The sequence below is a fragment of the Hylobates moloch genome, unplaced genomic scaffold (genome assembly GCF_009828535.3).
Source record: "Hylobates moloch isolate HMO894 unplaced genomic scaffold, HMol_V3 SCAFFOLD_7, whole genome shotgun sequence".
In the NCBI taxonomy this organism is placed as follows: domain Eukaryota; kingdom Metazoa; phylum Chordata; class Mammalia; order Primates; family Hylobatidae; genus Hylobates; species Hylobates moloch.
In genome coordinates, this window is record NW_026652282.1 from 18421769 (window position 1) to 18433168 (window position 11400).

At 45.6% G+C, this 11400-nt stretch overlaps 2 protein-coding genes across 5 annotated transcripts in view; one reads left to right on the forward strand and one right to left on the reverse strand.

Annotated features, from left to right (window-relative positions):
* LOC116812285 (connector enhancer of kinase suppressor of ras 2) overlaps window positions 1-2387 on the forward strand; it is a 173123-nt gene extending 170736 nt beyond the window's left edge. For all 4 annotated transcript variants that reach the window (XM_058441493.1, XM_032757989.2, XM_058441495.1 and 1 more), the window contains one exon: window positions 143-2387. In XM_058441493.1, coding sequence (XP_058297476.1) covers window positions 143-358 — 216 coding nt within the window. In that variant the 3' untranslated portion in view covers window positions 359-2387. The remainder of the gene's footprint in view (window positions 1-142) is intronic.
* A 100-nt stretch (window positions 2388-2487) lies between these two features.
* Window positions 2488-7578, reverse strand: KLHL34 (kelch like family member 34). Its single transcript, XM_032756671.2, has one exon. The coding sequence runs from the start codon at window positions 5607-5609 to the stop codon at window positions 3675-3677; it is 1935 nt and encodes a 644-aa protein (XP_032612562.1). The 5' UTR covers window positions 5610-7578; the 3' UTR covers window positions 2488-3674.
* Between the last annotated feature and the right edge of the window lie 3822 nt (window positions 7579-11400).

The following is an 11400-nucleotide window of genomic DNA, read 5'->3' on the forward strand; positions in this document are numbered from 1 at the left end:
GTGAGTCTAAAGAGCTGGGTGGGTGTGAGTATCCAAAGCCATCTCCTATGGGCTTCTTAAATGTTTTGCCTATTAACTTTTTATTTTAAACTTGAATAAAACTTTGTCCCTGTCTTAATTGTTGAATCCTTTTTCTTTTCAGGCCAGAGAAGGGGAAGTAGCCATTATCGATAAAGTCCTAGACAATCCAGACTTGACATCTAAAGAATTCCAACAATGGAAGCAGATGTACCTCGACCTTTTCTTGGATATCTGTCAAAATACCACCTCAAATGACCCACTGAGTATTTCTTCTGAAGTAGATGTAATCACTTCCTCTCTAACACACACTCATTCATACATTGAAACGCATGTCTAAATGTATTCTGCCTTCAGACCATCTAGTACCTGCTGGTACTCTGAACAAGTATATAAGGTAGTTTTTATATCAATGTGTGGAACACTTGACAAGCTATACTTTAATGTTACCAAACTATATGAAACAAACCATATATGGTCACAATACCACTATCTTTAATGAGCATTTGTATATTTTATATGCAATCAGTGCTCAGCTTATGTTTACCATGTGCAAAATCAACTGTCTTTAATGACTTAAAATTAACTTTTGCAAACAATTCTAAATACAGGTGGTCTTCAAGTAGTAAAACCACAAAAGGCAGTTTTCTATCTATGGTCGTCTTTTCTCCCTTTAAGTTAATTTTATATAAACAAGACTTCAAAAGTAAATAACATTTTTTCAGGTGCAGACATCCTTGTGGGTGGGAAAGAATTTAAACCTTTTTTATATTTATTAAAATGTTCTAAGGATTTTCTTAAACATTGCACAAAGTTTAATGCTGTAGTTTTATTTTTGTGAAATGTAGATGCGCATACAAGAGCTAAGCAAAATAGAAGAGCATCGACATAAGAAAAGTTCAGGTATCTAATATTCGTCTTAATAGTCTATTAACTTGTGAAAGCTAAGTTAATGGAAATATTATTCCAAATCTATGAGAACACTTGGTGTATCAGGGCAAAGCTTTGTAAGATGTTTTTGTAACTAAGACCAAAATTGAAGATAGAGCTGCTTTATTTTCTTGGTTTAAATCTTCCTTTATTTTTGTAGTGATGAGATGCTGATTGTGTACAGAAGAATTTGAGAGGGGATTTTTAAAAACTGACTTAACACACCCAGAAAGGCAGCTAACAGCTATATATATATAAATTTCAGCCCAAACTCATGTTTTTAAACTCCAACTCTTAAAAGACAACAAGATATAAACTGAAATGAATCAACTTTCCACTTAGTTTCTAATTTTCCCCTAGTCCACTAATTAAACTTATGTAATTATACTTCAGGTAGGGAAGTACAATATGTTTAGTTACAGGCTGATGTGTGTTATAAAAAACAACATTGAAAAAGAAAAATGTACTTCCCTTCTAAGGAGCAAGCAGGTGATGGTCATTCAGAGAGATGTCACATTGAATTATGAGAGAAACAATTTAGAGGTTTTTTTCCTCATGAATTGTTCTATAGAGTGGATGAAGTCTAAGGAAAAGTCCTCTTCATATATTTCCATTTATAAGCGTCTTGTTTTTGAAAGTGATCACAGCATGAAAATGACTGTGCTGCTTTTTAGTGTCTGGCTGCATAACGTACAAGTCACAATTTGCTGTTTTTTTTTCAGGAGGAGAAAGGGAACCTCCTTTACTATTCTATATCCTAAAATCTACTTCTAATCAGCTTTATACTGTTGCCTGTACAGCTCAGTGAATGTACTTTCATCTTTAAGAGTTCAGATATATGCCAGTGAATATTTTTGCTGTAGAGCAGAAAGTAAAAACTCCACAGCGGGGATCTTTTTCTTTGCTTTTGAAACCACCATTGAATCACTATCGTTTTGCAGACTTTGCACAACTGTACAGGAGAGTGGCCTTTCTACAGCACATTTTCAGTAATCCTATATTTAGTCAAAATGGATGAGAAATCATGTATTAATGTTTGTATGGAATTTTGGGTCCAGTGTAATATTTTTATCATTTAAAAAGAACTCTATTTGTAAAAACATTTATTTACTGCATGGATATTGACGCACATTAAATTTGTGGGATTTTGTATATGTAAAAAAAACAAAAAACAAAACAAAAAACCTCTTGTCCTAAAATGAAGTGTGCTTGTTACAGGTGTTTAGACTTATTGATGTTTACTAGACCAAATGTGTATGTTCACTTAAAAATATATGTACCTGATGGATGTGTCATGTTTACAGTGGCCAGGTTGTGGCCTGTAAACAGCAAGCAGTTGATGGGAAGACTAGCTCTGTTGCTACTAAGCAGCTTTTACTTTTGTAAAGTCAGCTCTGTTGTTTTAAATGGTAAAAATTAAACTAATGAATTTGACAAGACTCTTGGCTAGCCTAGCATGAAAGAGACCTTTTAACACTATATAATATCTGTACATTTTATTGCATTCGTTTCAAATCTAGGAGAGAGGCAGCACTGTAAACTGAAGTCAAATAAATTCAGCTCTTAATGAATCCTTATAAAGCACCTACTTTATTCATGCAAAGTCCTTACCACATTTCTTTGTGACCTAATTATACAGCCACCACCCCCCACCCTAGTTTTGAGTTCTAACTTTGCTGCCTCATTGGTGATACAAGCCAAAAGCAGCACCTGTTCAGTATATACAAGTATCTTATCTAAGACCCTGAAAAATCAAGCTCGTTTCCCATTTACCTGACACGAACTTTAAAACTTTACCTATTCCTCTTTCCTTTCTCTGTGATTCTTTTGGGGGAAGTGGGGGTAACCACCAAAAATTGATTTTTTTTACAAATATAATCTACAGTATGTCTGCAGAATGAACATTTAAAAGAGTATGAAAGAAATCAGTTTTTGTTTTGTTTTGGTTAGATATTCCACTTAACCAGAGGACCCTGATTATTATGGCTAAGGGTTGATGAAATGTGACTTAAAACCAGTGAGCTGTCTAAAGTCAGGGCAAAAGCAGCCTAGGGTGACACCGGTGACAGAAAAATTTAAGGATACTTTCTAGATTTTAAAAAAAAGTGCTTAGAGATTTTTTTTTTACTTCTCAGTTCCATATTTATATCAAACCATCAGAGCAGAACTGTAACCATGGCTCCGAATCATAAAATCATAGTTCCCCTTACAATGATTTCATGGTATTTAACCAAGGCACTCTCCTTTCACTATTTATTCAGATAATGCCATCTCCTAGGACTTAATTACAGCCTTTATAGCCCACAATTTTCTGAGTTTTGTATAAACTTCCTGTGGTACATTTTTTGGCCTTTTTTTTTGGCACATAAGTAATCACTGTTTTGCACCTAGGGAAACACTTTAACTGTAAGAGGGAAAATAAGGTCATATTTTATTTGTGAAAGTCCTTCTCTAGCCTTGCGTGAGCCTTTCTAAAAATTTTCTTTCACCAGCTCACTGAAGTTGATTCATGTAGCCTTCTATTTGACCCCCCCCACACACCCCGTCTCCCATTCTCAGCTCAAGGAGAAATGTTTCTCTTTGCTCAAGGCCTTGTTTGCCTGTTAACCTTCAGAAGCCACTATGCTCCCAGAATCCCTTTCTTAGAAAAAGCCCATCTGTTGCTCTGTAAGACTAGCCAAGCGCGACTTTCTCCTCCATTGCGGAAGGAAACTGGACTGACCCATTCAGCCCGGCACCAAATCTAGCGCCTCTCCAGCCTCTCCCTCCACCTCGTCGTCCCCACCCTCGGCCAGCTGCAGTACTGCGCACTGCAGGCCGCTCCAGGCCCAGGGCAACGCGCAGCCTATGTCCTCCCAACGGTCCACGTCGAGGTCGTAGCCCACCACGTTGCGGGTAGGCACCTGGCGCGAGTCCCGCCACTTAAGGCCGCCCAGCAGCAATGCTGTCTCCTCGACCACGGCCAGCCCATAGCAGAAGCGGTCGTAGGGTAGCGGCCGCAACCGAGTCCACTGGTCGGCGCCGGGGTCGTAGCGTTCGATCTCAGAGAAGGGCTCGTATCGCCCCAGAAAAGCAAACACAGCGCCGCGCAGCACTGCCATGTGGTGCCCGAAACGTGCGGTGCCCATGGGTGCCTTCTTGCTCCAAGCCTGCTCCTCAGGGCCCAGGACGTATAAGTCCCGGAGGCTGCTCGCTCCGCCCTCGCCTCTCCCTGCCTTGCCCCCCGAGATGTACACAACACCGCAGTCCCCGACGGCCCCCGCGTGACCGTGCAGAGCCCGCGGTAGTGCCCCAGCCGCCGTCCAGCGGTCCCGACGCAGGTCATACATCTCCACCGAGGCCAGCGCCTCACCGCCCGCGCCCAGGCCCCCAACGGCCAGGAGCCTCTCGCCCACCGCGCCGCACCAGAAGTGGGCCCGCGCTTCCCGCATGGCGGGCACTTCCGTCCAAGCGTGGAAGCGCGGGTCGTAACGGTGCACTTGGGCCGTGACCACCCGCGAGCCGTCGGACAGGGGAGAGGATGCACTGCCGGAAGGGCTCTCCCCACCCAGGACAAACAGGAAGTTGCCCGCGGTGCACACGCTGTGCCCCAGCAGTGGTGTGGGTAGCTGCGTAAGGCTGCGCCAGCGGTGATTGTACACATCGAAGGCCACCACGTTCTGGGTGAGCTCCCACTCCTCCTCCTCCTCCTCTTCCTCCAACTCTTCCTCTTCCTCTTCGGGCTCTGGGGCGGCGACCCGGCCCCTAGCTGCCCTCTGCGGGGCCGCGACCTCCTCAATCACCACCTCCCGTGCCCTGCGCCCCCCCACCAACAAGATGCGGGTCTGGGGGCTCCGGATGCTGGTCTGCTCGCCCTGCATGAGCGGCTGGCGGGAGGGCGTCGTGTGGTAGTTGAGGGCCTGGATGATGAGGCCCTTGACCCGGGCGGGCAGCACGAGGCCAGAGCCCGAGTACACGCGCCGCAATACGTCGGCGGGAACCAGGCCAAAGCGGACACGCTCCAGCAACTCTGTACAGTGTGCCAGGCGCTCAGTTGTGGGCTCCTGCCGCAACCAAGCTAAGGCCAGGCCCAGCAGCCGGGCCTCGGGCACCCGCGCCACGTCGGGGGCACCCAGTACAGCCCTCAGCGATGTAGGGTTGAGCTCCAGCAGTCCCGCGGGGCCCGCGCCCCGCGCCAGCAGCTCCCGCAAGTGGCTCACGATGCAGCGCTCGGCCGCGTCCAGCGTGTGAGCCAGGCCAAAGCGCGCCGCCACGTTGGCGGCGAAGCAGCAGTTCTCTGGAGCCAGCTGGCGCTCCAAGTAGCGCCCACAGAGCCCCAGGGCCTCGGTGACCTGCAGGTAGCTGGCGGCCTCCAGAGTGTCCTCTACAGTGTCCATGGAAAGCGACAGCCAGGCAGTGTAGATGAAGTCCAGCAGGCGCTGCAGGCCGGCTGCCGATGGCACGTGCAGGTGGATCACGCGCGCCCGGGATTCCTGGGTGTGGCTCTTGAACAGGGCCCTGAAGTAGTCACTGGAGCACGCCAGGAGCGACCTGTGCGCCGGGAATTCGCTGCCCTCGGTCTCCAGTGTCACGTCGCACAGGAAGCCCTCGGCACGCAGGGCCTGGTAGCCGGTGAGCAGCGCGCCGCCATGAGCTTTGCAGTAAGACAGGAAGTAACTCATTCTGCCCAGGGCTGGAAGCAGCCTGGCGGGACCAGAGGCCTGCTGGGCAGGGCCGGAGGCATCCCGGAGCACAACACTCCCGGGACCCCCGCGTAAGCCACAGAGCCCCTAGCAGGGGTCCATTTCTGCCTGCTCAGTTTAAAGCCCAGGGCTCCTTCATCCAGACCTGCAGATAGCCCAGTGCCCCTCTCAGAGCAAATCCAGTCTGGAAACGGTTTTCGGAGGCCCCTAGTAACGGAGGGCGCGGAATTTGGAGGCTTCCCGGGAGTGTGGGGCTTGGTTTCCACGACTGCCGAGGCTTCCAGCGCGTTGCCCGAAGTCCCCTCCCCGGCCCAATGTGGAGAGCCCACACCTGCACGCCAGGGGCGGCGGTGGCTGCACACCATCACCTTGGAAGAACCGAGCTGCCGGTGGACTCCAGGGGTGCTGGATCTCCGACGGCGCAGATGCGGCGTCCCGGGAGTGCAGGGCGAAGACTCTGACCTCTCCGGGGTGGACGAGGAGGACGGGTTCTGCAGGTACCCGCGAAGGCCAGGGACAACTGGTTACGGGGCAGTGAGGGGGTGAGCTTGTTCCGCGCGGAGGATCAACTCAAAGCCTGGGGGATTAGGGAGGGGAGGGCGCAGGTCAGAGCGGCGGGTCAGAGGCGTGATTGGGCGCCGCACATAACATGCCCGTAGCTCACAGCGACAGGAATAGCGCGCCTCCTCGGCCTCCCGGGCGCGCCCCGCCCCGCCCCGCTCCCTGACTGCTGGCCGCGAACCGAGGGCACGGGCGCGGGTGAAGCGGCCCGGGCCAAGGGCTTGACTCCAGTGACCCTACTGGCCACCAACGTCACCAGAGGGTCCCAGGAACCCGGCTGGGGTTGCGGGAGCCGGAGTTCACTGGAGAGGCACGAGTCGCCGGAGCCCCTCGACCCGGTAGTGTCGGCGGAGGGGCGTCCGGCTGGGCAAGAGGAGTGTCGACCTCCCGGTGCCCCTGTGTCTGGGAAAGAAGCCCTGGCTCAACTTTCTGCTTTGAAGAGGCCCTAATTAATCCAGCGGGAGCGAGGATTAAGCTGCGACTTTGCGCGCTGACACCCAGTAGGCCGCAGCGCGCTGAAGAGGCACTGGCGGGAACCACGCCCGGGCGAATCCCAAGCTCCCCGCCAGCGGCGCTAGGTAACATGTCCCTCACCTGGACTCACCCTTGCGAGATGCTGGGCCTACTCTGAGCCCTTCCTGAGGCAGCTCGCATCTCCCAGGCTGGCTCATTTCACCTTTGTTCCACGCCCGTTCCCAGACCTCACCTGAGTTTTCCCTTCCTATTCTTGGACCCTGGCCCTGACCCATCCCTTTGCAGCATGAACAAGGAAACTGTGGGTGACTTGGATTTTCTGCCACTCAGTGTCCACTTCCTTTAAAAAAAAAAAAAAGTCATTCCTTCCAATTTCTCTCCCCGATTTTCCACGCTCTGATCTAATTACTGGCTGCTACATCCTCGATGTTATCCCGGTATAATGAGCAGTACGGTTGCAAAGCTCGGTAAAGCTGGAATTTCGTAGGGCCCTTCCTCATAACGTTATTTTTTACAAGAAACACCCCAGCATGGAAATGACTAAAACCACCCTGATCTTGAGACTTTAGGAAAGCATCTCTCCATCTCCATCGTGTTCTTAAATAACTAAATGATTAATATAACTGGTCTTTTTCTTTCTTTCTTTTTATTTTTTATTTTTTATTTTTGCCAGTTTGGAGACTTCTTTCTTTTGCTTTCATCTGGGATTGATTTTTCTATTTTCTAGTGCAACCCCTCTGGCAGCCTTTTTTAGGTGAGCCTTTTGAGGGCATCTGTAATAACTCGTATTTCTGACAGCTGGGGTTGTATTTCATGGGGAAAAACAGTTCAAGGAAGGATAAAATTCTGTCATTTCCTACCTGGCATGCCATTAGTACTTACAAGGTCTCCAATTAGAAGTAATTCTTTAAATGCATAAAAGTATTAGTAAAATGATTTTGCTGTCAAAGATGAAACTGCATTATGACTTAAATTAGCCAAATTATAAAGTGCAGGCAGGGGCTCCAGTTGGGCTTCCTTAAACTCCAGAGGCTAAAAATACTCCAATTTGAATTCCTAATGTTAGAGCTAAAGCTGGGTTGGGAGGGCGGGTGCTGGTTTTGTGGGGATTTGGGGGTTTTAGCATTAAAATTATTGGTTCACAAGTAAAATACCAGTTTGGTTCACTTTGCACAGATCTACATTTTGAATTCAAATGGCCTTTACCCAACCCAATAGAATTTTGCTAGAAGGGATTTTTGAGATCATTTAGTCAAACTTTGTCCCTTTTCTCTGAAATCTTGTTTTTCTTTTTAAACAAATGTGACAAACAGGCCCCAGTGAGAGTACGGTTTGTCTGGATGACTTGGATATTAAGTTACCAAGTCTGTACTAGAATCAAGGGCTCCCTCCCCACTATATTATGTGACCTTATGTACGATAAAAATAAAATAGTGCAACACACAGTTTATTTAAGCCAAATAGGGTGATAAAGTACATTTACCCCTTTTCAACTTAAAGCTGTTTAAGTAGGTCTTTTAAACAGCATATATTTAATCCAGAAATTGGATCCTATCCCATCTGATCTGCCCATCACCATGCTTCCAGATTGAATTCAAAATGTCACACTTACTTGAGAATAAAGATGCCGTGAGAGACTTTAAACTCTTAACATCAAAAATCCAGTTTTACGTAACAAGTATGTGTTTATTGCTGGCCCAACATGCTACCTTAACATATTTTGCCATTGAAGGTTTAATGAACTGTGTTAACTGAAGATGTTTTCATATTAGGTGTGTTTATAAGACCTTCTTTAGAAAATGTAACTGTCACTCTATCTAAAAAAACATTGTCCTTTGAGTAATATGTATGAAAATATAAGTATTTTAATTTCTGTGCAATTTTTTATTTTTAATTTTTGTGGGTACATGATAGGTGTATATATTTATGGAGTACATGAGATGTTTTGATACAGACATGCACTGTGAAATAAGCACATCATGAAGAATGGGGTATCCATCCCTTAAGCATTTATCCATTGAGTTGCCAACAATCCAATTATACTCATTATTTTAAAATGCACACTTATTATTGACTATAGTCACCCTGTTGTGTTATCAAATAGTAGGTCTTATTCATTCTATTTTTTTTATCCACTAACCATCCTCACCTCCCCAGCCCCCACTACCCTTCCCAGCCTCTGGTAACCATCCTTCTACTCAATGTGTCCATGAGTTCAATTGTTTTGATTTGTGCAATATTAAGTACGCTAAATAAAATTTCAGTGTGTGCTTTTTAAAGTTGTTGTAGATGTGTATCTTAAGTTGGTGTCAGTCTGTTTCGGCTGCTATTACAAAACACCGTAGTCTGGGCAATTTATAAACAATAGAAATTTATTGCTTACAGTTCCAGAGGCTGATAAGTCCAATATCAAATTGCCAGCAGATTTAGTGTCTATTGAGGGCTGTCTCCTTCATAGGTGGTGCCTTCTGACTGTGTACTCACATAGCAGAGGGGTGAGGGGCTAACAAACTCCCTCAGGGCTCTTTTGTAATGACACTCCTCACCTCCCAAAAGTCACACTTCTTAATACTATCATACTGGAGATTAAGTTTCAACATATGAATTTCAGGAGACGTATACATTCAGACCATAGCGATTTGGGTTCCCTAGAAGCACACTTTGTGACCCTACCTGAAGGAATGTTGATAGACAGATCTAACAGGGTGAAGTCATTATGTTGAAAATGATCTACTTATGAATTGCCTTCCCTTTTAGCCTATAAATTCCAGAGGGCAGGGACTGTTTCTTGGTCTTTGTATCTGCAGCCTCTGTCATGGTCTTTGGCGTAAGTAATGTTGAGTCGAACAGATACAGGGAAGGAGTAAAGGGTTATTTAAAGGAACTTAATAGGGACAATTACTTCCTTATCTCTTGTTCTCCTTTCCCTCACACAGCTAGGATTTAGGACACATCCTGGTAAGGCCATGAGCTTACATCCCTACAAATCAAGTAGATGACCATGGGTGGCCCCCAACTAAGGAGTCCACGTGGACTCAACTCCTTTGAGAAAGCCTTACTATCTCGTGCAGCCCTGCAACTCCAGTCTAACCCCACATGCCTCTCAGCACCTAGTCACACGTACTGCTACTCCTCCTACCCAAATGCAGGGCCCCAGATGCCCCAGGTGCCCATCTTGCCCCAGTACACCCTCCATGCCCCAATTTATATGGCTGGGCTTCTGTTGAAGGCCCAGCTACTCACCCCAGAGTACCTATTGAGACCCTGCAATTTGCCCTGAACCCCCTACCCCTCGTCAGGACAGTGAATTGCTGTCCCTGATCCCTTCATGCATCTTCACATCCTGTGACAGACCCTAGAACTAAAGTCTTCCAAGCACTCACCTCACTTCCCACATCAAGGCGGCAATGCTCATCAGCCACAGCACTTCACTTTTCTCCAACTGGCCCTCCTTTGCTAAATCTAAATTACAGAGTTCTTGCCACCTCTAAAATAATTGTATGTGTTTATAGAAATCCAAAATTATGAACTTCCATGTATAATAGCCATTTAATTTTTTTTACAAATTTAATGTGCTCTTTTTGGTAATAGCTTTATCAAGATATAATTCCATATCATACAATTCATCCATTTAAATTGAACAGTGGTTCTTAGTATATTCGGAGTTGTGCAACCATCACCACAGTCTAATTTTAGAATATTTTCATCACCTCAAAAACAACCTTCGTACCCTTTATCTGTCACCTCCCTATATCACCAATCCCCGAAGCTGTAAGCAACTGCTAATCTACTTTTTATCTCTATAGATTCTCCATATCTCATATAAATGAAATCATACAATATGTGGTCTTTTGTGACTGCTTTCACTTGGCATAATGTTTTCAAGATTCATCCATTGTAATGCACTTTTGAGGAAGAAAAACGCTTTGTATAAGGATAATATTGGAAACCTTTTCTCAAAACCATAAAACTCTGAAATTCGCCTGTTTGATATTTAGGATACAGTGTTTTGGCAGGTTAATGCTTTCTCATCTGTCATTACTGGCTCCTTTCAATCCAACTATACTTCTTTCCAACACATGGCTTCTGGCAGCCTCTTTGGAGAGCCTATTATTAGAAATTGACACATAGTAAGTTTATTGTGAAAACATGATTACAAACAATAATAGACATGCAGTAGAAAAAAATTCTATGTTATCTGCACTTCCTTCTGAGACCATTTTTTGAGTATGCGAAATGTATTTTTGTGAAATGCAATTCAAGTGAAAGGATTTCAAGGGCTGGAGTGTGTGTATGTGTGCATGTATGTGTGTGTTTTATTATGAGTGATTTTGACATTCTGGCTCAGCTGACAGTTTAAGGAGCAGTGTGGTGAGTGGGGAAGAACTGGGCTTTGGAGTCAGACAGACTTGGGCTCCAACTCCAGATCTACCCTCATGAGACCTTAAAACAAGTAACTTAAATTCTGTGTCATTTTATTATTTCTAGAAGGAGAATACATTCATAGCACCTACATTCGTAGCACTGTTAAAATAAGATTATAATATATTTGACTGCTCCTGGCACACAGTATACACAAGAGATACGAGTTTTTCCTTTTCCTTCCCTTGACTAAAGCCTTCTGCAAATTCATGCTACCAGAGCCCAAGCAGTCAGGAATTGTAATAGAGGAGTGGGTTGTCAGTGATCCTCCTATAGCATCACCTGGAAACCTGCTATGAAACATAGATTCTCA